Source organism: Suillus discolor (genome assembly GCF_016758755.1).
Source record: "Suillus discolor strain FC423 chromosome Unknown F5147scaffold_23, whole genome shotgun sequence".
Lineage (NCBI taxonomy): Eukaryota > Fungi > Basidiomycota > Agaricomycetes > Boletales > Suillaceae > Suillus > Suillus discolor.
In genome coordinates this window covers 191,873-215,525 of record NW_024541270.1, presented here as the reverse complement: position 1 = coordinate 215,525, position 23,653 = coordinate 191,873, and the positions used below count along the sequence as shown (strand labels likewise).

Genomic DNA, 23,653 nt, shown 5'->3' with positions numbered 1-23,653 from the left:
TCTTGAAACAATGAAAGATTCAATGCCAAAGGCAGCAAAAAAGTATTACGCTGTGAGAGTTGGTCGCGAAGGACCACGAATATATGACTCCTGGGCTGAGGTGAGTTTTCTCTTAGGTTCAGTCGAAACGCGTCCCCTTTCTTAATGTCTGTTTCAGTGCAATGCAAACGTGAGCATAAAGTAGACCATGACTGATAGATGCAAACCTATAGTACGACAACAGGTTTCGCGTTGGCCTGGTGCCGTTCACAAGAGCTTCCGGTCTCATACTGAGGCTGAGGAGTGGCTTGCGTTAACTGGACCAAGTGAGTAATTTAACGACTAATGGTGATGCTGCTAAGTCTCGGAAGTCATATTACCAGCTTCGAGTATGGAATCTATATCGTCTAGTGGACCCAGCGTGTCATGGACCTTTAAGCCGAGAGTGGCAAGATTCAATGAAGCAAAAGCAGAGAGGCAACCACCAACCTTTGAAGGACGCGATCGGACTCCCATCGAGACACAAACACCTGGACCTTCATCGGAGAGTATCATTCTTTCAGAGGAGCAAAAAAATGTGCTTCGAAGGGTCGAGCGTGGCGAGAATGTGTTCTTTACCGGGTCTGCGGGTGCGTAATTCAAGCTGACCTACCTGCATCATGGATGACTCGGTCCAGGCACCGGTAAATCTGTTCTCTTACGAGAAATCATTCGAGTGCGTGGTGGGCGGGGCCACTCAGGTCTCGCTATAACAGCCTCAACGGGAATAGCATCAGTTAACATTGGCGGAACTACCGTGCATTCATGGGCGGGTATCGGGCTTGGTCTAGAAGATGCAAAAAAGCTTGGGGGTAAATTTCTTGGTCAGCCTAAGTTTGAACGGGTCAAGCAACGGTGGCAATGCGTTCAAACTCTCATAATAGATGAAGGTTTGCGGCATACGGTTTTTTATTATTGTCTTATGAGGAGGCTGATCGTGTCATTACACAGTATCCATGATCGACGGAAAGCTCTTTGATAAACTGGTATGGTGCTACCGAAGCATTATAATCTCATGCTGTTGACACTGCCTCTGAACAATAGGAAGCCATTGCTCGCATTGTAAGGCGATCAGACAAACCTTTTGGTGGAATACAAGTACGATCCGAACCCTTTCTTCTTAACTTATGGTTTCTGATGTGTTTGCAACCTGCAGCTGATACTTTCGGGAGACTTCTGCCAACTTCCTCCAGTGCCGGATCGTGGTAAGGACGGAATTCAAATACCATCCACGTTCGCATTTGAGGCGGAAAGTTGGAGTCGTTGCATCAAACAGCCTATAGTGCTAACACGAGTTTTTCGGCAAAAAGAGCAAAGTAAGCGATACTTTGTGATTCCGCCTTCACTCGCCTACATAAATTTAGAATTTGTCGACATGCTCAACGCGATGCGTTTTGGAAAGTTGGATAAAGCTTCTGTTCAAGCTTTTTTCAGTCTTTCGCGCCCAGTCGTGTATGAGGATGGCATCGGGCCAACACAGCTGTACGGGATTTTCGCATGTTTGCGTTATTTTAGCCTCAAAACTTCCCATAGGTACCCTATTCGCTCAGAGGTTGATTCAGCAAACCAAAGAAAGCTTGCTTCACTGCCTGGCGATGGAATTAAATACCCGGCAACTGACTCACCTGGACGCGATTCGAATGACAATCTTGTTTCACTCGAACAGATGGGACGCTTGTTGGAAAGGCTTGTGGCACAACGAGTGATCCATCTAAAAGTGAGTCGTGCTTCTTTTGTTTGCATGTCCTGATCTCACATACCGCAGGTCGGCGCACAAGTCATGCTGATCAAGGTAATGTCAGCTGCTTCCAATACGAGTTCTTGAGTTAACACACAACTCCATAGAACATGGTGCAGGGGCAGTTGGTAAACGGGTCTGTGGGGCAAGTGATCAGATTTAGTACTTCCGAGGAGGCTATGCAGACCGCTACTCCAATTGCCACGGAAGAGGGTCTCAAGGGTGGCCCCTCCACGAAGTCCGAGCTCCCTGCCAACTACGACAACTCGCAATGGCCCGTTGTCCGATTCACGTGTGGCAAAGAACTACTGTGTGTGCCAACCGACTTTACCGTCGATAATGCAGATGGTGGTGTAGAGGCGAGAAGACGACAGGTGAGCCCTCTGACATTCGCTCAAATTCGGCGAATGAACAAGATTAGGTTCCCTTGATATTGGCTTGGGCACTGAGTGTCCATAAGTCTCAAGGGCAAACTCTTGAAAGGGTGAAAGTGGACCTTGGGCGAACTTTTGAGAAAGGCCAAGGTAATTTTTTCCTGAAGACTCATGACGCGTGTTCATGACGTGTCCTCAGCATATGTTGCACTTTCTCGTGCTACTAGCATGAGCACCTTGGAAGTATTGAATTTTCATCCAAATAGGTAAGCTTCCCGTTCAAAATCTGCTTTGCCATGTTTGAACTAACCATGCCTTGTTGCGGCTGCAAGAGTAATGGTGCACCCTCGCGTATTGGAGTGGCATAACAATATGGAATGTGAAATGCTGAGTGACCAGATGTACGTGGATGACGAGTCCGAGGCCATGGACAGAGACGAATCCCGGGAAGCCTATTGGACTTGATGTCTACGTCATTGATAATACGATTGGTGTTTTTTCTAACAAGTGATCAATGTCATGCTGAACATGCACTTCAGAATGACAAGTAGTAAATGGATCGTCGTATTTTTTTTGTGGAAGGAATCACATTTCCCCACAGCGCTGGCACCCTCTGCTTCGGACGTTGGCCTTCGTACACTGGCACTCTCGGTGTGCGCGTTTGCAAATATTTCTTTCCCCAGCCTGCTCTCGAACATCTTCTTTGGATAACATTCTCCCATTATGACGGCTTGATATGGTACCAGGAAAAAGCAGCCAATGTCCGATCTTGCTCCATTGTCTCTTGCCTTTGGGGTGCCAATTTCGAGTGATCAACAGCATAACTGGGTCCAAGAATACTCCGACCCAAAGGATGGGAAAGGCATCAGGCTCTCTGCGGGTCTGCTATTCGACATGGTATTTACGAATGTCGCTGCCGATACGAACCAGGTCCCTACATGATATATCGCCCTCGAGGAAGCTTGAAACAATAATGCACATTTAAGCCCCAGCCTCCTCAGCCTTGGCCCACAAGCTTTTGAGGGGCGGTATACGTCGAACGATGATACAAGATGTATCCGGTATTGTGTATCTGTGTGTGAGAGGGCCTGGATGCCAGCTGGTTCTAGATAGTTTATTTAATGGATGGGTCATAGAGAAGACTGAGGCCTGAGGCCTGAGGACTCAGCGGGTCGTCGACCCACATCAAATGCATTACCTAATGCTTAATTAATGGTACAATTTTTGAGTCAACTATTCCAAATTTCAACCACGCGGACCGTTTCTCCATACACGCGATCGTCCGACGTTACTCTTGAATGGAAACCTTTGCTGTTCCTTCTAGTGCGAGGAACGAGTGCCAAAAAATGGCGACTCGTGACCAGGAAGATGGACCAATGGAGATTCGCGCTTGGACCCGCCATGGTGCCCACCTTTTGGGTAGATCCGTATTGGATCCACTTTTTCTGAAAGAAGGTGACCCTCAGGTTAACGTTGAAAGCACCTCTTTGGGAAGTCATGATCCCTGATGCTCATACCACGTGACATAGAGTTGCGCGTAACGCGTTCCGAACAGTGAACACGACTTGGACGCAACGTTTCATTTACGTATCCAATTACTTGTAACCCGCTTGGTTCGTTCGCAGCTAAAACGTTCTGCGAACTCTCGAGCAGTCTGTTGGTGGCCATGCCAGCGCGATACTATGCCGTGCGCATTGGCCGTGAAGGCCCAAAAATTTATTCAGATTTCAACGATGTAAGTCCCTTGAAGCTGCCAACATGTAACTTAGGTCGAGTATTGACGTGTCACAATAGTTCCAGACTGCAGTAAGTGTGCCCTTACCGACTCGGCACAATCCCCGTCGTTTGATTATTGTTTGAGACCCTCGGTCTTAGTGGTACTAGCGGCAAGGGGTTCGACACATTGGAGGAAGCCAAAGCTTGGCTTTTGGCAGGTCTACCCACATCTGTCAGTGTATCTGTGACGCAAACAACTACTAGTAGTAGGTGTATATTCTTAGTTCTGGTCCTTTAAATGTGGTAACATGCTGTACTGTTCAACAGCTACAGTTACGTGGGATATAAAATCTGAAGACCATCAATCAGCCTTAATGTCCATGGATACGGCTTCTGGTGAGTCCGCGAGACGGTATCCAGAACCTCGATCGGGTCGTCGTTGGATAGAGTACGAATCGACCTCGAATACGCTACAGACGATACCAAATAGTGACAGACTTACACCTCCTCCACCTTACATTCCTTTGCAAGACGCCGAAATTCCCCCGCTTCCTCCCCCTCCGCCAATAATTGAGCTATCTGAAGAGCAGCGACGGGTTCTTCGACTCGTTGAAAGTGGCAAAAACATATTTTTCACAGGTCCAGCCGGTAAGCTTACATGTCCGCTTTCTAAGATAAGGAATGAATGTATAACCTCCCAGGAACCGGAAAATCAGTTCTATTGAGAGCAATAATAGAATTGTTGCGATGTAAGGCTGGCGTGGTTGCCATCACCGCCCCCACAGGCATAGCAGGCATGAACATCGGTGGTTCAACCATTCATTCCTGGGCAGGTATAGGGTTGGGCAAGGAATCTGTCAAGGAGTTGGTGGGTGTTCTAAGTTCAAGGGCGATCAAACGATGGACACACACTCGTGCCCTTATAATCGATGAAAGTACGTTTGACCTACAGTGTTAGATAACTGTGCTAACATCCGGCAGTTTCGATGCTGGACGGCCGTTTATTTGACAAGCTCGTATGATTTCATGCCTGCACCATATTTCATCTGCCTAACTTATTGGGTAGGAAGAGATTGGTCAGATTGTCCGGGAAAGCCGTCGCCCTTTTGGGGGTATACAGGTGAATAGTTGCTATTCTGGCCCTTATATTACCCTCTAGTTTCTGACAGGTTAAATAGCTTATCCTGTCAGGTGATTTCTTCCAGCTTCCACCTGTTCCCGAGCAAGATTCCACAACAATAATACCACCCACTTTTACTTTCGATGCGCTATCTTGGTCTCGATGCGTTGACGAGCCAGTTGTGCTGACAAAAGTTTTCCGCCAGAAGGATAGTAGTAGGTACTTCGGATTCCATACAGCTTTCCGGACATCTCACAGAAATGTAGAGTTCATTGATATGCTCTCTGCGACGAGGTCAGGGCAATTGGAAGATTGGCACGTTCAAGAGTTCTTCAAGTTGAGCCGTGTGGTCGAATACTCCGATGGCATAAGCCCAACACAATTGTTCGTTTCTAGCCTTCCTCTCTCCGCGTGGTGTATCATTAGTCGTTGTCATCCACAGGTTTCCACTAAAGAGCCAGGTGGAGTTGTGCAATAAAACACATCTCGATGTATTACCGGGGGAAATATTGACTTACACCGCCATGGAGTCTAGGGGCTTTAACATGTATGGAAAGCGAATATCAGCTGATGCTGCAGAGCGGCTATTAGAAAGACTAGTTGCTCCGCGGGAGATATCTCTAAAGGTTTGTTGCGACTTTTTCTATGCCTAAATATGTCACCTAATCCACTACACATTCAGGTTGACGCACAGGTAATGCTACTTAGAGTGAGTGTCCCGAAATGGTTGTATTGGCTGAGCCTGACCATACCTCCAAAGAACCTTTTGCAAGGCAGGCTGGTCAATGGCTCACTCGGCAAAGTGGTTGACTTCATCACCACGCATGAGGCGATTGAGCGCCTTATCGACATTGCCGAACTTGAGGCAAAACCTCTGCGTTCCAAAAATGGCGACTTTCTTCCTACCATTGATGCGGGGGCTGATGGCGAAAATACAGAAGCCCAGTACCAAGGCCTATTAGCTCTCAATAAACACGCGTTTGGAAAGCACGACAAATTTCCGCTCGTCAAATTCACAAACGGGACCCACCTTCTCTGTGCGCCCTTACCATTCGACGTCCAGGGCCTGAAAGGCAACTGCGAAGCACAACGAGTACAAGTGCCTCTCGTACTTTCCTGGGCAATGTCCATTCACAAGGCTCAGGGCCAAACTATGAGTCGAGTAAAGGTTGATCTGAAGAGGATATTTGAGAAGGGGCAAGGTGAACGATTGAGCCTATGTTTTGTTGTCTATGGAAGCTGATTTACCTTTGGGAAGCATATGTCGCGCTCTCGAGAGCTACAAGCTTGGAAGGACTGGAGATCGTCGGTTTTGACCCTTCAAGGTTTGGGATTAATTTGTATTTTTTCGGGGGCGTATCGACTGACATGATGATGTCCTTTCAGAGTATTGGCTCACCCACGCGTCATAGAGTGGCAGTCCTCCTGGCAAGCCCAGCGAGCTCGAGAGGAGGAAATGGATATGGACTGGGCGATTGAGCAATATCACTCATCAACAGATATATCCTTGTAATATTTAGCTGCACGATGTTGATCATGGATATGTGGATCACAAGTAACAACATTTATGTTTCAATTTCAACACTTCGTCCTAATATAATGTAGACGTCAATTATCCAGAGAAACACACAATTACCCTGAGCGAAAGTGTTTATTAAAAGTTCTATCTTAAAACTCGATGCACAACAAAGAGATAACCTTATTGTATTGGTTCGCTTGCCACTTCGCCCGCAGGAGAGATGGGAGGCGATGGGAGCGGTGATGTGTCTATCTCCGATTCCGTGCGCTTTGACGCAGAACCAGTAGGCGACGGCGATGACTCATCGTTTCCGCCCTGAGCAGTTCGTGATGACACCGAAGGAATTTCCATGGTGATACGTGTCGGCGAAGCCGGGTTTGCACGGAGCGAAGGATGTATGCTGCCTGTCGGTCGTATAGGGAGACGGGGAGTGAAGTCTTCTGAGCTTCTGGGGGATTGAGGCCTCAGAGAGACACTGCCAATCTTCGTGTGCGATGAACCATACGTGTACACAGGTATGGGTTCACCGAGTGGTGCAGCAGGCAAAGGAGGGGAGTTACCGGCAGGCGGAAGGTCTTCGAAAATATCTCGGGCATTGTTAATCATGTCCTCCATCAGCGTATCCTGAATTCCGAAAGATTAGCTCTGGCAATTCAAGCAATATAGAATGACTAACCTTCCATGACTGAACACTCAAAAGGTCACCGCCCTTTGGAATTTCATCTTCACCAAAGATGACGGCACCGAATACAATTGCAAGGTTTTTTGCGTCCATCTTGTTCTTATCTGCATTGGATGCTACCCGGGTTAGATGCTCAACCAGAGCACGGAGAGTCGCACGGTGGATTGCAGGTAGCCGCCGTATCTTCGAACGCAGTAGGGCAAAGTGATTCGACTGGTGTTCGGCTTAACATAAGGTCAGATAATGTTCGGGATGGTTTACACTCTCGAGTGCTTGCCTCGGTCTCCCGTATGCTCTATACGATCCTGCAGTGGAAATCTAAACAACGGTTCCGGAAGCTCGCGCAAATACAGCTGGAAATGGAACATCAATGTCGTAACAGCACATAGCCGCCGGAAGAATACAATACCTTCAATAGGGAGGATACGGCATAAACATCGTCAGTAAGCGCGTTAAACTTGAAACTGGCTTCGTTTCGTTCTATCTTATGTTGTAGCTGTAGAATACTGATGAAAAGCATGTGATCTGTAAAAGCTGGTAGACCTACGTCATGTACAATAGCATGCCTGCCAGATACCTTGTTATGATTATCAACATCTGGAGCCAGAAAATCGCACCAGAGCTTACCCTGTAAATGCCCTCGGCGTCTAATCCCCTTTGATCTACTTCTTCTACACAGATACGCACAATTTTTGGAATATCGTATTCCCCAAGGCCCTGAGCAGTGGCATAATCCACCAAACTAAAGCCGAAGATGAGGTCGTTGCATTCGCCAACATTGTAGTTATAGTAAAGTATTGGTTTGGCTATTGCCGATGCCAGTGAACGAGGAATGAAGGTCGTTACAAGCGATACATCTTTTTCTGGGGAGATTTTGTCGACCACGGAACGTCCATGTGATGATAGCTGTGTCTGTGTTGTAGTAGTTGCACTAGTGGAAAAACTCAGAACTGCGAATGCAAGTGATGAAATCAAAATATACGCACGTCATGTTATCGAGATATTTCTCCAGCACATTCTTGACTGTATTCGAATATTCATACACAAAAGTCTCCAGACTCTGAATGGTGCTTACTGGTCAGCTGCCGGTGAATGATGCAAGCTGGTTAAAAAAATTACCTTGTAACCACTTGCAAGGATCTTAGTGCGCCTGAGTCTAAGGGTCTCTAGCCAATGAACGCCTTTTCGGTATTCCCTATCTGTGCTGAAATTAGCTTTGCACAGCTTACACACACCAACGCATGACTTACCAGCATCATCAGCTTCTCGTTTCGCACGGACAGCACGGAGCGCGCTATTCTCTGAGCGTACGCCCAAACTCTCTTTCACGGTACCGCTCTTATCTAAGAATGTGATGAGTTGGTTAAGTTGTTTCTTTCCTAATTGGTTGAGTCAAGTCGGAATCAGCATGTGCCATATTTATATCATACCATGCTGAGCAAAATCAGAAAATGTGCCTGAAGTGGACGGTGAGCGATTACGTGGTCCAGGCGCGCTTCCAGAGGGTCGTCTATCAAGAGGACGTAATGGCTGAGGGGCAGTAACAACAGGCCGGGACGGCAAACTGGGATTGGATCGCGAAGTACTCAAAGTAGTTCCGCTTTGTTCTGAATACGGCGTAGTACTAGTAGATATTGGATGCGGCGGCGCGGCGGCCGCGGCAGCTTTGTGATCCTTAAAGAAACATAGTAGGTGACTGCAAAAAATCACTACCTCAGTACTGACCTCGACTTCTTGGCATTTTTTCAGGTATGCGCGCTTCAGCTTTGGTAATGTATTCTCAGCATAGTCAGTGTAGGCACTGCCAGATTCTTTCAAATCTTCTTTGATACGTTTGCGCGTACGCTCCTGCGTCTCCTAACATTCAGCGATTAGAGATTCGACAAGACGCCGAGAGATGAGGCAAACGCACCTTGAGTGATGTCAAGGCATTAACAACATCTACCGTAAGCGTTGCGAGAAATGCTTGTCTGGTTTGTGCTTCTGTATCGCCTATAAGGGATCACAGGTCTGAGATTGAAGTAGAACCAACCTCTCTCAACGTTATCCCGAACCTCGTTCCATGCTCTCCTGGAAGTGCTAATTTCTGTCCGATCGTCTAAATAGTTGTCGATGGATTTCACTTTCCGGTGAAGTTTGAGCAAGGATTCGATGCTAAACGAGTGTCAAAGCGTGTCATGGAATACTGTATATAAATGCTACTCACTATACTTCTTCGATACGTTTTCTGCGGGAATCATGCCACTGTTAGATAGTGTATTGGGATGACTGAGTGGACGAACCTTTCTTGGAAGAAGCTTAAATATGAGTCTGTCAAGACCTTGAGGTGATGTTCAAACAGGGGAATTGGTCCATATTGCAAAAATGGTTCTGAATAGGATGGCCTAGGTGCAAAGGACTCCGCGATTGGAGCAGCCATGATAGTACTAGTCGAGCAAGTTGTTTATTAAACATGCTCCTGATTTCCCCACAACATCCAAACAAGGATACACAAGGACCCTCGATACTGCCAATACCTGGCGTGTATGATAAATTGAAATACAACAGCCCTCCCGGAGGACCCTTCTGGAAGCTCCGTTGTGTCGAGGTGTGTCTTGCGCAAGTATATACATGACCAACCGAGCTGCAAGTCATTGCGTTGTTGATAAGTAGTATTGTTCATTTGGACTGCCATTTTCTTTACTAATGGGCATGTTCAAATCAGAGAACCGGTGAACAGATGAGAAAGTTATTTAAAGTAATATATAAAGTTCTGGAGTCTGTCAGCTGGCACGGTGGACTCACTGAACTGAACTTACTGGAATTTGGTCACACATATATACTGACGGTTACGCAAATAGTGGCGAGGGTCCAGTGTTATGTTAATAAGGCAACGAATTATACATAGGCGGTGATTTATTCAACTTTATTGCCAGGCCAGGGCTTTTAGGGTAGTAGCGGCCTCAGTCATAGGGTATTATGTAGAAGACATAGAATATGTTTTGACAGTGTAGAATTGGAGAATGGCGCAGGGCCAATGACTCGTCTGTAACTTGAAGATTTTGGAGATTGCATGCTGTCGTATTCATCATGTCCTGTATATAGAATAGCAATATTATCAAGATTAATATTATCGATCATAGCTAGAAGGCAATGTACGTATGCTCTGGCAAGCAATCAATTAATCACCGCGCAGCAAATGCAAAGGAAACTTCCGTAGATCCACATGCTTGAGTTCGCTGGCACACATACTATAGGCACAATGCTCGATGCTCTGCGTTGAACATCCGGACTCATGTTGTGTTGTCATTCCTTAATAATTTCCAGCTCTTCAGACGTTCAAATGGTCGCAAACTCTGGGTCCTCATGAACAACAGCATCAGGAGAGCGCTGATAATAATTCACAAAATGCTGTTTAGCATCGAGAGTCCGCCTTTACAGACGTTCAATGCCATCAGTATGAGAATGCTCGGTCCGCTGAGAGCGATATCAATTGCAAAAGGGACAGGCAAGATAAGACGAGACAAATCACACCTGGCAACCCTCGAATGCTTGAAAACGATGAGATTAGAAAATCATGATTACAGACATGTACACACAACAAATCCATCCTTGCGATCCACCGACACGACACAGACAGCACAATTTCGACGTATTATTCCAGAGTAAAGGTCGAAGAATGGTCAATGATGTGGCCAAGACTAGAAACAGTGACAGGCAAAAGATAGTCAACGGAAACTGGTTCACAAATTGCAAACGAACCCAAAATACTGGCGTAAGACGCACGTCGACACTTCCATCATCAAGAAGTTTTAGATCCGAAACCACCAGAGCGATAGGACAAGACAAAGCATGGCCAACAGAATGAGACGATGAAGAGCTAGTAGCCATAACGCAAGGGACCAAAACTGCAAACCAGTGATAACTAGAAAAAAGCAGAGTCAGACTAAGCAGAGATCAACAAACAACTAGGCATATATATAATATAAAAGGTCCGGGATCATGGATGATAATCGGTGTTACAGAGACTCATTCACACACCCATATGGACTCATCCGATAACTAATTACGTGCAATTACGTACCCTATTATAAAGTCGTTGATTTCAGAACCAGTGCGCGCTCTTTTACTGCGCAACTTGATCAGACCAACCTGTCTCTCAGGAAATGTCGCTCTGGAGTCGGTTTACCGATCCTATACCATGGCAGGTCGTCTTGAGGTCTGACGCTTTTCAGTCTCTCGAGCGGGAACTCATAAGCCATGGCAACTCGAATGCGTGAGTATTGTGCTCCAAGCTCATGCCTGAAGTTCCTAACACCCTCAATTCTCAGACTGTGGTACAGCACACTCATGATTCCAGCATATTTTGCCACTGCATCCGCCTTTCTTCTCTTGCTACATCTAATAATGCTATCTAAGCCGGTCAAAAAGCTTTGGTCGTATTTCCTGCCTCATAAGACCGAGGAAGAGCCCACCGTTTTTTTCGATGAACCCATTACAGCCGATGGATTTTTCTCTGAGGCTCGAGCATTTATATCTCAACATGGTGGTTGGGTCATTTTTGCATACAAGTTTGCAAGATTTATCGGTTGTCTTACGTTTCTGGGACTGTCATTGGCTACTTTCATATTGGACGAACGTGGAGAGCACGTAACCGGAGCCACCAAACTGTCCAAAGGAAAGCATCGCAGGCCCCGTCCCTCCGATGGGTACATTCCGTTCTCTCCCGCTGAGTGGTTGCAATTCGCCATGTGCATGACTGCTGTTGGTGATTCGTGGTTATCCATCTCGATATTCGCTTATTCTTTCCAGGCTTATGCATCTATTCTCGGGCTCGTTTCGGTTACAACGAAACCCCGATGGAGCAGGCTGGTGTCCAATCACCTGGCTACTCTTCTCTTTGCAGTCTTTGCGGTATTTACGTACCGGGATCTGTGGCCCCTCGTTACATTCCATAAACAACCCAAGGATATTAAAGAAGGGGGTTTATTGTGGGCGAAAGTGACTATTCTTTTTTTGTCGAGCATCGTATTCCCTCTCGTGAGCCCGAGACAATATGTTCCAGTCGATCCTGCGGTATGTCATAGTATTCAATAGATTTCTCATCACCAATGCTCACATTTTAAAGAACCCTGCTGACAGTCCTCACCCCGAGCAAACTTCTTCTTGGTTGTCTATGGTTTTATATATCTGGCTGGACCCCATCGTCTTCAAGGCATATCGAGTTCCCCACCTGTCGCACGAAGAACTTCCCCCGCTGGCCGACCATGACTATTCCAGGAACCTCAAAAAGAAGAGTTTCCCCGTAAGTATATGACATTACTGTCATAGGGGGCGAACTGATAATTGTTGCAGCATCTTGACCCCTTCTTTGGGAGCCGGAGGGGACATATCTTCTTCGGCCTCATGAAGACTTTCTGTGTCGAGTATATAGTTTTGTCTATCATGATTGTTTTCCAGGTATGCAATTTCTCTTACCCGTACCTATGTCCGACAGTTCCCTATGACAGGCGCTGGCAAGACTCGCCGCTCCTGTTGGAATCAATCAACTTTTGCTGTAAGTACTTTGGTTATCACATTTCCTGACATCTCTCATGCGATTTTCTTAGTTATGTGGAAACAAAAGGCGAGCATGCTGTAGTCCGTCCATGGGTCTGGATATCCTGGCTGTTCTTAGGACCACTTGTGGGTGCCTTGGCATGGCAATGGTATATTTTCATCGCGGTGGGTGCGATCGTTCGATAACTAGTAAACACACTCATCAGCTTTCTAGACACGCGTACTCGTGCAGACGGAGGGTATTATCACACAACTGGTCTTCGAGCATGCGCTCCGAATCCGAATGAAAGCTGAGCTCCCCGATGACGGCAAGAAGTCTGGGGAATCCACGCCATCATCTACGCCAGATAGTGCATCTGTAGCTGGATCTAGCACTGCTGCCGCAGACGAAAGTACGGATGGCAGTGGCGACGAGACACTGCAGGCCAGTACCGAGACCGCATCAACATCTTCCACGAAAAAAGACAAACGAAAGTCCCAGGATGTCAAAGAAGAAATGGACAATTCGCCGAAACAGCATTCGAGTGCTGACAACCTTGTTGGGAAGATTAATAATCTTGTCACAACTGACTTGAGTAATCTTACCGATGGACGAGATTTCATCATGATCGGCAAGTCACACTTTAGCTCTGATGGACGCGTGCTGTCTGATGTGTGTTTCGTTCAGTGTTGTACATGCCACTTCAAGTAGGCATGTGTATCTGGTTCTTGTACGAAATTCTTGGCTGGAGGTGGGCATCATCAAACTGCTGTCTAACTTGACTGATGGCCGTTTACCAAGTGCCTTTGCCGGCTTGATTGTTATGTTCGCCTTGTTCCCTCTCCCTGGGTACGTTGCCCAGAGGATTCAAAAGGTGCAAGCAGAGAAAATGCGCAAGGTTGGACCCTTTGTTCTTTGGTCAGTCGATGCTTATCGAAATTCCAGACGGATGCCCGGGTGCAAACCGTGACCGAAAGTAAGTCGAGCATAATAAGCGTAGAACTGGTGCTTATTGGTCGCTAGCCATGAATGTTCTACGTATGATCAAGCTCTTCGGATGGGAAGAGAAATTGGACTCGAGGATCAGCGATAAAAGAGAAGTAGAACTTGTCTGGACATGGAAGACGAAGATCTTAGAACTGGTAAACAACAACTTGAAGTACGTCTTTCGTGTCACCTCTGATAACGAAAACTGACCCATGCATAGCTACTTAATTCCTCTGTCTACTATGATGGCTTCTTACCTGACATTCGTACGTTGCATTCGATTACATGCAAAACAAGTTTGTTAACTTCTCTCTTAGACTCTGATTATGGGACAAACCCTAACTGGTCAGTGTATAGGCTGCGTTGTGATTTGTTGACCTGACAGGTATTCCAGCTTCCAAGGTTTTTTCGTCGATGACAAGTAAGCTTCACAATATTATTCACTTGTTTATAATAACTGGTGTTGCTCCTCTGACAGTTTTTGACATCCTGAGAGACCAGTTGAACATGGTGTTCTTCTCCATTCCAAGATTTACTCAAGGTAATTATTTTGTTTGCTCCGAAATCACTAACAAACGACGCTTTCCAGCCAAAGTATCACTGGACCGTGTCAACAGTTTCTTGAGTGATACAGAACTACTGGATGCCCATGCACAACAGGACGATGATAGAGTCCAGCTCTTTGTCCAGTCAGAAGGAGAATCTGACCTCATCGGCTTTAGAGACGCTGTCTTTGCATGGTCTACTGACTCCCGTGGGTCGTTGACACCATCGAAGCGCAAGTTCAGGCTTCGTATCGATGGTGAGATGTACTTCCAACGCGGTTGTTTCAACCTTGTCGTCGGACCGACAGGTTCTGGGAAGACATCACTGCTTATGGCTTTGCTCGGTGGGTAATCGTCGAACTTTCTATTTAGATGTCTCTTATCTATCGGTCAGGCGAAATGCACTTCACACCCTCTGGTCCAACATCTTGGTTCAACCTCCCTCGCAAGGGTGGTGTAGCCTATGCTGCGCAAGAGTCCTGGGTCCAAAATGAAACCATTCGGGTACGTAACATTGCAAAAGCAGTCATTCATATGCTAAAGTAGCTCTCAGGCCAACATTCTTTTTGGCGCACCCTATGACGAGATTCGATACAAGAAAGGTAAATATTCAGTTGCCCTTGTGAACGTTTATTGAAATGTTTGAGTGCAGTCTTGTACCAGTGTGCTCTGGAGCGTGACCTAACTTTGTTCGAAGCGGGCGACCAAACGGAAGTTGGAGAAAAGGGTCTTACGCTAAGGTAAGCTCAATGGACTGAGCTTTCGTTTGTTATAAGTCTGACTTCGTATTCAAAGTGGTGGTCAGAAGGTAATAACATTCTTCATGAGTGGGCACGCGGCCGCTGAAACATGCTAGGCACGAATTACCCTTGCAAGAGCTATCTATTCTTCGGCGAACACGCTGTTGCTTGATGATGTTGGTCATTTCATCTCTATTCTGAACGATTAGTGAGTAGACACAAACAGGTTTTGGCCGCTCTGGATGTCCATACATCCAAGTGGATTGTAGATAAGTGTTTCGCAGGAGATCTCGTCCAAGATCGAACAATTATCCTTGTGGTACGTGCAGTAGGTTAAATTTGACTACCCCTTTTCTAAGGCAGGGCAGACACATAATGTCGTTATGGCGAGTTCTATAGCGCACTTCGTCGTGTCTATGGGTTCCAACGGACGGATTGTCAGCCATGGATCGGTATCGGAGGCCATTGCAAAGGACGACAAGCTTGCAGCGGAAATGGTTAAAGAACAGGAAGTCCTCGCTAAAGATGCCCAGGTTCTAGACACTCTAGAAGAACCGAAGGCCAAGTCCGATGGCAAGTTGGTGATGTCTGAGGAGATTGCAGAGGGCCATGTCTCCTGGCCAGCTTGTTGGTTCCTCCCTCCACACATCCTTGGTACCTTGTTGATATCGCGTTACAGTCAAGCTCTACTTGACCGGCTTGGGGGGGAACTATCCTATAACGTTCTGGGTCGTGTTCTTGGCTCTGATGGGGTTGACGGACTTCGTCAACACTGTGCAAACCTGGTTCCTTGGGTACTGGGCATCTCAATATGAACATCATCTACCCTCAGAGGTCGATGTCAAATTGTAAGAATACTTGTTGTTCGTGAATCAGTTACTCACCTTTATTGTAAGCTATCTCTCTGTATATGCCTTACTCATGCTCTCTGGCTGTCTCATGTATTCGGTTGGGTATTACCTGTACTATCGAGGTTCAATGCGGGCGTCACGAACCATTCACAAGAAACTCGTCCAATCTGTACTTGGAACAACGCTAAGGTGTGCTCCCTGAATTTTGCAGTCATGCATACATTCATTATTGGACAGATGGTTAGACACGACACCTACATCTCGAGTCATCACCCGGTGCACACAGGACATAAGAGCCAGTCAGTCGCTTGCTTCTAGATGGTCAGCATTCACTGATAGGTTATCTAGTTGATGGTCCGTTTGCGCAGGGAATTGGTTGGGTCGTCGAACTTTCTTTGACTATGGTCGTGAAACTCGGAGCCGTTGTGGTCATGACTCCTGTCTTCTTGCTGCCCGGTCTCTTCATCGGCTTGCTAGGTGGATGGATCGGCCGTATCTACATGAAAGCTCAGCTATCGGTCAAGCGAGAAATGAGTAATGCGAAAGCACCGGTCCTTGGTCACTTCGGGGCTGCTATTGCAGGACTTGGTAAGCGATTGCCGGGCTTCTATGATATGCGAGCTCATTCATTAAACAGTGTCGATCCGCGCGTATGGTGCAGAGGAGGCATTTAAAGATGAATCTCTTGATCGCATTGACCGCTACACTAAATCAGCGCGCATGTTCTATAACTTAAATCGGTTCGTTTGTGTTGGTTGCGGAGCGACTGAGCGCTAACGGATGTTCTCAGTTGGGTTTGTATCCGTATTGATGTCATCGGCGGTGGATTCTCTGCTGCTCTTGCCGCTTACCTAGTGTACGGTCGTGGAGTCCATGAAGCGTCAAACATTGGATTCTCTCTAAACATGGCAGGTAAATTTTATTTACAAGATGTGCCCATTGCGGATTTTCGCTCACACCTTACAGTCGGTTTCAGTTCTATGATCCTTTGGTGGATTCGTATCCTCAACGAAGTGGAAGTTAACGGTGAGCTACTTTCTTGCATAACTCCTGTGTCTAACTGATTTTTGTAGGCAACAGGTGAGTACGGATACATGATGTCTCCGACTGCGACTTACGTGAAGTAGTCTGGAACGGATCGATAGTTATATCAAGATCGAACAGGAACCTAAGCCTACCGAAGGCGGCCAGCCACCTGCGTACTGGCCTGCAAGCGGCGATCTCCGCGTAGAAAATCTGTCGGCCCGCTACTCATCGGTGAGTGTTAGATCGTGTCTTCGCGTTCTACCTAATCATCGCTTGCAGGACGGACCTAAAGTTTTGCAGGACCTGTCTTTCCACATCAAATCAGGCGAACGCGTTGGTATAGGTACGTCACGAGCTTGCTTGCTTCCACTTCCAATTCGATAGTTAATCCGAATTTAGTGGGGCGAACTGGAAGCGGAAAGGTGATGTTTGTTTGCGTTATCTACCTTGACTTATATTGACTGTCCCAAAGAGTTCCTTGACCCTTTCGCTCCTTCGCTGCATTTTACAGAAGGCGATGTTTATTATGACGGAATTCCGACAAGTGGGATCAATTTGAATGCCCTGCGGTCGAACGTGACCATCATACCTCAAATCGTACGCTCCTTGTGCCGTTGCTCGTTCACATTACTGACACGTTTCATCCCGTGCAGCCCGAGCTCCTGAGCGGAACGCTCCGTCAGAATTTGGATCTCTTCGATCAGCACGATGATGCGGTGCTTTACGATGCTTTACGCGCTGCCGGACTCTTTTCCGTCCAAGACGAGTTCGAGGAGGGGAGGTTAACATTAGACAGTGTGATCGCAAGCGGAGGAACGAATCTATCAGTTGGTCAACGCCAAATCTTAGCTCTAGCTAGAGCTATGGTCCGCGGAAGCAAATTGCTTATACTAGATGAGGCAACCTCCGCTATTGGTGTGTACCTCACGCGTTGTGAATTTTTACCACGCTATAATTCTTTGCAGATTATAAGACCGATTCTGCCATCCAATCTTCTCTTCGCAATGAGCTGAATAACGTGACCCAGATTATCGTTGCACATAGGCTGCAGACGATCATTGATGCTGACAAAATTGTGCGTGTTCGGAATTGGGTTATTGTGTACTGATGACTCATGATCCGTTCAATAGATGGTACTCGATGCCGGTAAACTTGTGAGTATCTCATCTTGTATTGTGTTTCCGTACCAACCAAGTTGTACAGGTTGAATTTGGCAGCCCATGGGAGCTATTGCGAAATGAACACGGTATGTTACGTGCTCTCGTGGACGAGTCTGGGGACAAAGAAGCACTATACGCGGCGGCTCACGGCAAGCCACTGGAAGAAGTAGAGAGACCGTAGTCGGTCGATCGTTTATGATCCATTACACTTGCTAAAGTGGAAATCACCAAAACCCCCGGCACCACTATTAGTTAGTCTAGAAGGTCCTGAACAAATTGTGTACAAGATAAATATCATGCCGTCTGTCATTTGATGCGTGCAAAACGCTTTCTGGTTGTCGATGATATACTATGAATGGGACTTTCTCGACTCTACCAGTAATCCGTCTAATCACACTTATACATGACCTCGCCATGGAAGGCTGCATGCAGGCTCGAGCTCAAATTCCTAGGTTATCTACATAGCATTATATTGCAACGGATGTCTTGTTTAATTGCCGTTATGCACAAACTCGGGCAGCATACTGCAGAAGCTGTCCTGTTCCCGAGATGTAACTTGAAGGGGCACATACTAGTAGCACCTTCCTCACCTCTGTCGCCAGATACTGGTATTCGCAAATGCCCCCGTGACTGTTGTGTCGGAGCTTGAAGGAAATTCAGATTATCAAACTTACTAGGTACCAGGAGTCTAAGAGATCTGACTGACTCGTTGCCAAACGTTCCAGGAGAATTCTGGGGCGATCAAGTACATATTTCACATTCAAATTCTATACAAATATGTTGGGGACTGCGCAGCGCGGCCGAACGACGTTACATGTTATACTGTGTCAAATATGTGTAGTATAAGTATTATACCTAATGTCCAGGGGTCCGCATACTGCGAACAACTATTAGTGGATGTTGGCGCTCAGGAAAGCTCAGGTACCTAGGTACCTCGATGGCTATTATTTTGAATTTTGAATTTTGATATTTGGCCATCTATGCTCACATAAGCTCAGGTAACTAGGTTCCTCGATGGCTCAGCGCTCAACTACCAATCAAACAAAAACGTCCCGAATCCAGTCAAACATCCGAAATCAAAGCAAAGCTCGCAAACTCGCTGGTAAGAGGTACGCATAAGTGTCCAAAGACTTATATGCGACTATATCAGAAGGAACGGCATTCAGAGACCTTATACGTCGTTTGTACTCCCCAAATACGTCCTGCAAGCCGAATACTATGCACGTGCCATGCCTGCGCCAATCGTGACAACACCTTAGGTTCTATCGTCGTACTATCCAGCTGCGGGGGTAAGACACCCGCATTACCAGACGCAAAGTTGCCCATATCATGAGACTGTGGGGGTAGCACACCCATGTAAAAACGCGTTCGATATTGTGGTCAAAGCTCTGCGTCCTCAGAAAACAGGCGCTGAGCTGCTCGTTCCAAACGATCGGCAGCCTTGCCTTCAAGCAGCGAGGAGGTCTCATCACACAGCTGCATGCCATGCGCACGACGGATACTAGCCGCTGAGAAGGCCGGGCAGCGAGCAAAAATATGGTGAACACTCTCAAAGGCATCACACTCGAAATGACACCAGGGCGGTGTATCACGAAAACGCTGCTCTGCGGTATCAAGTTGTGATGACCGGGCATACAATTCAAGTTGTACAACGACAGAAATACAGTATCATCTTCACATCACATGACATGTCGGAGGTAACTTACTACTACCGTATATCGACCGTATAAGCTTCTAATCCACAATCCAGTGCATGGTACTACGCCGCATCACCCATGGTATGTTCAAGTTGTGTCAGGGGTCAACCATTGTTCATCATGATGCTGCGCCAAGCCTCATTCATATATGCCACCGGGGTCCACTGGCAGGGCCCAGCTCATGTCGCATCAACTTGGCCCTCAGGCTGCGCATCAGAGCACTGCAGGTGAACAACACTTACGTTTTTTTCTGTCTTATCATTCCAAGCTAACAGGATACATGTGACAGTGATATGTATCTAGATGTCAGTTCCATGATGAGATTGGCGATGCTCGACAAAAAAACTTGACACTGTCCACAAGCAAACACTTCATCGCACAGGTCATTCGAGGAAGAAAGTCAGTGTCTCATTACCAACAATCTCAATGTGATGTTCAATTGATGTGCGATAGACCGCTCGAGAAGCGAAAGAACGGAGCATCCACGTGAAAAACGTGAATTGACATGGAGGTTGTGAGGGTACAAATCTGTTGTCCACATCATGATTCTGCACTACCAACAGTGGGCACATCTATCAAGTTTGATTGTGGCGGCGATCCTTCAGACTATTGGATGCGCTGGTCTTTAATCAAGAAGGTACACATGGTTGTCTTCCACGTTCTCTGTCTGGTCATGGGAAACTAAGTTTCTCCACCATCAGCCACCAACGAGATTCGGATTCAGGCAAACCGATGCCAACTGCTATGATGATCATTATATCTGTCGCTTTATGGATCCAGGAGATATTTCAAAGGTCTGATTTGATCACGAGCAACGGACCAGTGTTTAACATCTTCCAGAGGTGTATCTGGTGTGTTTCACGTTACATTAATTGGTCATAACGACAGCGAATACCATCCCTTTATACTTGTTTTGGCTTAGTCTTCCCCACTGCCACAGCCCTTTATGGACGAAGGAAGATGGTCGTTCCTGTTGGTTTGGGCCGTGCAATCGGATGGTAGTACATAAACGCCATCGTCAAGCGTCTACCAAGTTCGCAAGCTCACTCATATCCATTCTCGAAAATACTATGACCCTAGTCTCATATGATCCCAGTTGGTGGCCGTCCATTTATTCGTATCGTATTTCCAGCTATTTTGTAGGTTCGTGGATGACCACTCGGATGATTTCCTGATCCAACATAAACTATGGTTTCGCAGTTGCCGGCTCCGCTGGGGTGATGTATGATTGGGGTGAGCAAGCTAGTAATAAAAAAAATGCTCATGTACTTATGGTATTTCTAGTCCTAACGTTCGGACAAGAGGTACGTTCATGTCATGACCGGAGCAAGAATAAAAAACTAACCTACTAGTTCCATAGGTTGAACTGGTCTGGGTGAGCAGATTCCTGCATTGTAGAAGAACAGCTTGAAATAGAATTGGTTCGCGCCAGAGGCAACCCTGGTCCCTTTTCACTGTCTTGTATCTCAGTGTATGTAGCCTGTGTCATAAGTCTGGTCGGCAAGTTGTATTGACGTGGAAAATATTCTAGGTGCGCTATCTTGGAATATCATATGCCATGTATGTCTGAAATGCTGAGTTATTGGCACTGTGCTAATCATGTCTCACAATCAGCATAAATATGCTGAGTACTTGTGTCTCCTCCTACACACGACGTTTTTTTTTGACTGGCGATATGCAGTTTGGGTTCCAACGATCTCAATGACAGATGCAGTGAGTATTCTACACCAATGTTTATGGCCGTCTAATGAACTGCACTCCCATGTAGGGGTGAGTGGAATTTTCTGCCATATTGTTGGTCTAACTAATGACTGCCGCAGCTGTGAGCTGGGTTTGAGTATCCAAGCCTCTGAGGCTGACCACTAACATTACTGGATTTTTCAGGCTTTATTCTGAACTTCGCAGAAAATTGGATAGGTGTCGTTGTATATGCGGCATTGGGTGGTGAGCTGCGCAAAACCTCCATGATATCGAGTTGACTAAAACATCATGCAAGTCATCTTGATTGCTCGGTTACACGCTATGTATCAACGATCTAGAAAGGTGCTGATATTTCTCATCGTCATCCTCCTTGCTGTCAACATTTTCGACGGAGTGGTCGTTGCGATATCAGTGAGGAAGAATTCATGGGGTACGCTTAATCATGGTTCGAATATTCAGGCGTGTCAGGCTCATGAAGGAATACCAGAGGAACTGGTTCTCTCCGGCACCTCTCAATGCACAGTTGGCTTTGATGATATATTCCTGCATTCCATGACTTGGATATTCACTGCTGTATGGGAGGTGCTCGCATTGATTTTCGCAGTGTGGGTCGCTGTAAAACACTTCTATGAACTGCGACAACATTCAGCGGGAGGACTTATCAAGGACAGCTTCACGGTGTTGATGAAAACTCACATGGTTTACTTCACAAGGTGAGCTCATAAGCCATTGTGGGTCGCTTAGTCCGCTGATGAGGTTCCGCATACGCTAGTGTTGTTATTGTTTCGTGCTTCGATCTCAGTTATTTTTTTTCGACGATGCCAGGGGTATGCTGATTTGCCACGCATACGACCACTATTCATCATTTCTACAGGATACAACTGCCCTGGGAACTCAAATTTACTTTGGTTTGCTTGACATCTTCCAACTTGTGCGGATGTTTGTACTAGGACCACGTTTGATTCTTGGCGTTCGAGAATATAAGGCTAAGCTCGTGGCCGGCTCCCATGCCATAACCGGCATGACCTCAATTGCTTTCGAGGAACGCGTGCATGTGTCGACTAGCAGTAGTGTGTAGCAGGCGATATTTAATGTGGTTAACACTTATATAGAAAGAACGCTTTTCGTTCGAAATTTCGTCGTCGTAGTATTTATATATAAGTTAGTCGTTGTTCTGAAGGAGATTTCAAAGTGGGACAGCTTATCATGAGAGTGACGTCCAGAACTCGCACAGCACCACTGAGATATAAAATTGCAATGTGTAACAGGCCTTCCGCATCGTCAAACTCGCGCGAGGAGTCTTGGGACCACCCAAGACTACGGAATGGATGGGGGATGCCAGAAGGAGGGGCATCTCCGCAGGACGCATGACTACAAAGAGATGTCAAAAAAGGCCAAATCTCAAAACAACATATAGAGGCAGGCACACAAAAAGGAGGTGAAAGGAAAACAAAGGAAGACTTGAGTTGTATCGGGCAAGAGTAATTGGATGAAATTGACTTCCTGCCCGCGCACGAGAACAAAAGCAGTAGGGCCACAAGCTCTTCCCGCGTGATCCCAGAACGACATACAACTTGGATCGGGGACTGGAGATAACGCACGGAAACAGAAAATGCCCATAGCCCACACGCCTGTAAGACGGGGATGGAAAAGAAGGACAGGTTTCTAAAGGTGGATAAACGTTTGGGTTGTACCATACAAAGCTGAGCCGAGAAGGTATAGAGATGACTGAAAATATGATACGAGGAGGGCTGCAAGCCTGGCTGCACTTAGACTGGCACGGATAAAGAACGTGATAGATATTCCCAGCTGCTGCTTATAACTCGAAGGCATAAGAGTTGCTCATCATTCGGATTCAAAAACGCGCCGCGATGCTCACGTAATGTCAACAAGACCAAACAAAGGTCGAGCCATGGCTTTGATCTTGCTTCATACTCTCTGAAACGAACTCACATGAGACAATTAGCTCAATATTAATTTTTGCAGCCATACTCAAGTTAATTCGATATCTGTCAATTGCCGGTTCCTCGTGCACCCGATATTGCCATGGGCTAGTGAGTACCTGGAACTAGCCGACATCCAAGGGCATGCATTAACTTGTCTCACATTTCCTCCAGGAACAAATGACACCTAGACTCATTTGATATGTCTCGCCCATGGCATTAGTGAACACATTATCAACTGGTAGGATATGGTGTTCTTTCCTAGTCACTCTGTATCAAGCCATTGTAGAAGAAACTTGAAGCGATGGAGATACTCAA

The 23,653-nt window shown here is 46.5% G+C and overlaps 7 protein-coding genes across 7 annotated transcripts; 4 read left to right on the top strand and 3 right to left on the bottom strand.

Moving 5' to 3' along the window:
• Positions 1–22: 22 nt before the first annotated feature.
• On the top strand, positions 23–2,318 carry F5147DRAFT_575732 (PIF1-like helicase-domain-containing protein; the record flags this gene model as incomplete). Its single annotated transcript, XM_041431289.1, has 8 exons — positions 23–116; positions 351–608; positions 657–922; positions 1,063–1,116; positions 1,331–1,500; positions 1,552–1,735; positions 1,864–2,130; positions 2,178–2,318. The coding sequence occupies 8 exons, from the start codon at positions 23–25 to the stop codon at positions 2,316–2,318; spliced, it is 1,434 nt and encodes a 477-aa protein (XP_041293570.1).
• A 407-nt stretch (positions 2,319–2,725) lies between these two features.
• Positions 2,726–3,277, top strand: F5147DRAFT_691593 (uncharacterized protein). The gene has a single exon (XM_041437147.1). The coding sequence runs from the start codon at positions 2,867–2,869 to the stop codon at positions 3,113–3,115; it is 249 nt and encodes an 82-aa protein (XP_041293569.1). The 5' UTR covers positions 2,726–2,866; the 3' UTR covers positions 3,116–3,277.
• A 425-nt stretch (positions 3,278–3,702) lies between these two features.
• On the top strand, positions 3,703–5,027 carry F5147DRAFT_147158 (PIF1-like helicase-domain-containing protein). Its single transcript, XM_041428267.1, has 6 exons — positions 3,703–3,865; positions 3,925–3,936; positions 3,992–4,112; positions 4,174–4,494; positions 4,548–4,966; positions 5,025–5,027. Exons 1-5 carry the CDS (start codon positions 3,797–3,799, stop codon positions 4,802–4,804), a joined length of 780 nt encoding a protein of 259 aa, XP_041293568.1. The 5' UTR covers positions 3,703–3,796; the 3' UTR covers positions 4,805–4,966; positions 5,025–5,027.
• A 1,540-nt stretch (positions 5,028–6,567) lies between these two features.
• Positions 6,568–9,604, bottom strand: F5147DRAFT_147131 (uncharacterized protein). The gene is made up of 14 exons (XM_041428266.1): positions 9,450–9,604; positions 9,374–9,394; positions 9,200–9,321; positions 9,080–9,150; positions 8,598–9,024; positions 8,418–8,546; positions 8,287–8,366; positions 8,154–8,227; positions 7,795–8,098; positions 7,715–7,744; positions 7,577–7,663; positions 7,445–7,520; positions 7,162–7,391; positions 6,568–7,109 (listed from the first exon to the last, which is right to left on the bottom strand). Exons 1-14 carry the CDS (start codon positions 9,584–9,586, stop codon positions 6,666–6,668), a joined length of 2,232 nt encoding a protein of 743 aa, XP_041293567.1. The 5' UTR covers positions 9,587–9,604; the 3' UTR covers positions 6,568–6,665.
• Positions 9,605–10,338: 734 nt separating this feature from the next.
• On the bottom strand, positions 10,339–11,102 carry F5147DRAFT_691576 (uncharacterized protein). Its single transcript, XM_041437146.1, has one exon. It carries the CDS (start codon positions 11,035–11,037, stop codon positions 10,714–10,716), a length of 324 nt encoding a protein of 107 aa, XP_041293566.1. The 5' UTR covers positions 11,038–11,102; the 3' UTR covers positions 10,339–10,713.
• Positions 11,103–11,278: 176 nt separating this feature from the next.
• F5147DRAFT_691569 (uncharacterized protein) lies at positions 11,279–18,339 on the top strand. Its single transcript, XM_041437145.1, has 37 exons — positions 11,279–11,422; positions 11,478–11,910; positions 11,959–12,222; positions 12,275–12,451; positions 12,502–12,606; positions 12,657–12,703; positions 12,756–12,870; positions 12,920–13,316; positions 13,373–13,436; positions 13,487–13,583; positions 13,631–13,661; positions 13,709–13,844; positions 13,893–13,938; positions 13,990–14,023; positions 14,151–14,213; positions 14,262–14,561; positions 14,612–14,721; positions 14,771–14,819; positions 14,870–14,957; positions 15,094–15,133; positions 15,184–15,276; positions 15,326–15,584; positions 15,637–15,805; positions 15,854–15,997; positions 16,046–16,107; positions 16,157–16,396; positions 16,446–16,548; positions 16,599–16,720; positions 16,775–16,862; positions 16,933–17,065; positions 17,114–17,177; positions 17,234–17,256; positions 17,309–17,431; positions 17,488–17,749; positions 17,800–17,909; positions 17,965–17,988; positions 18,038–18,339. Exons 1-37 carry the CDS (start codon positions 11,313–11,315, stop codon positions 18,173–18,175), a joined length of 4,863 nt encoding a protein of 1,620 aa, XP_041293565.1. The 5' UTR covers positions 11,279–11,312; the 3' UTR covers positions 18,176–18,339.
• Positions 18,340–22,507: 4,168 nt separating this feature from the next.
• Positions 22,508–23,209, bottom strand: F5147DRAFT_146900 (uncharacterized protein). Its single transcript, XM_041428265.1, has one exon. It carries the CDS (start codon positions 23,087–23,089, stop codon positions 22,544–22,546), a length of 546 nt encoding a protein of 181 aa, XP_041293564.1. The 5' UTR covers positions 23,090–23,209; the 3' UTR covers positions 22,508–22,543.
• Between the last annotated feature and the right edge of the window lie 444 nt (positions 23,210–23,653).

Bases quoted from the DNA above. Each gene is read 5' to 3' on its own strand.
- F5147DRAFT_691593 (XM_041437147.1), top strand. From the start codon at position 2,867: ATGGTACCAGGAAAAAGCAGCCAATGTCCGATCTTGCTCCATTGTCTC.
- F5147DRAFT_147158 (XM_041428267.1), top strand. From the start codon at position 3,797: ATGCCAGCGCGATACTATGCCGTGCGCATTGGCCGTGAAGGCCCAAAA. The intron at 4,113-4,173 runs GTAGGTGTATAT...ACTGTTCAACAG, and splicing joins GACGCAAACAACTACTAGTA to CTACAGTTACGTGGGATATA. The intron at 4,495-4,547 runs GTAAGCTTACAT...ATAACCTCCCAG, and splicing joins ATTTTTCACAGGTCCAGCCG to GAACCGGAAAATCAGTTCTA.
- F5147DRAFT_147131 (XM_041428266.1), bottom strand. From the start codon at position 9,586: ATGGCTGCTCCAATCGCGGAGTCCTTTGCACCTAGGCCATCCTATTCA. The intron at 9,151-9,199 runs GTTGGTTCTACT...TAGGCGATACAG, and splicing joins TCGGGATAACGTTGAGAGAG to AAGCACAAACCAGACAAGCA. The intron at 7,521-7,576 runs GTATTGTATTCT...TTCCATTTCCAG, and splicing joins CCGTATCCTCCCTATTGAAG to CTGTATTTGCGCGAGCTTCC.
- F5147DRAFT_691576 (XM_041437146.1), bottom strand. From the start codon at position 11,037: ATGGCTACTAGCTCTTCATCGTCTCATTCTGTTGGCCATGCTTTGTCT.
- F5147DRAFT_691569 (XM_041437145.1), top strand. From the start codon at position 11,313: ATGTCGCTCTGGAGTCGGTTTACCGATCCTATACCATGGCAGGTCGTC. The intron at 16,721-16,774 runs GTAAATTTTATT...CACACCTTACAG, and splicing joins ATTCTCTCTAAACATGGCAG to TCGGTTTCAGTTCTATGATC. The intron at 17,432-17,487 runs GTACGCTCCTTG...CATCCCGTGCAG, and splicing joins TGACCATCATACCTCAAATC to CCCGAGCTCCTGAGCGGAAC.
- F5147DRAFT_146900 (XM_041428265.1), bottom strand. From the start codon at position 23,089: ATGGTACAACCCAAACGTTTATCCACCTTTAGAAACCTGTCCTTCTTT.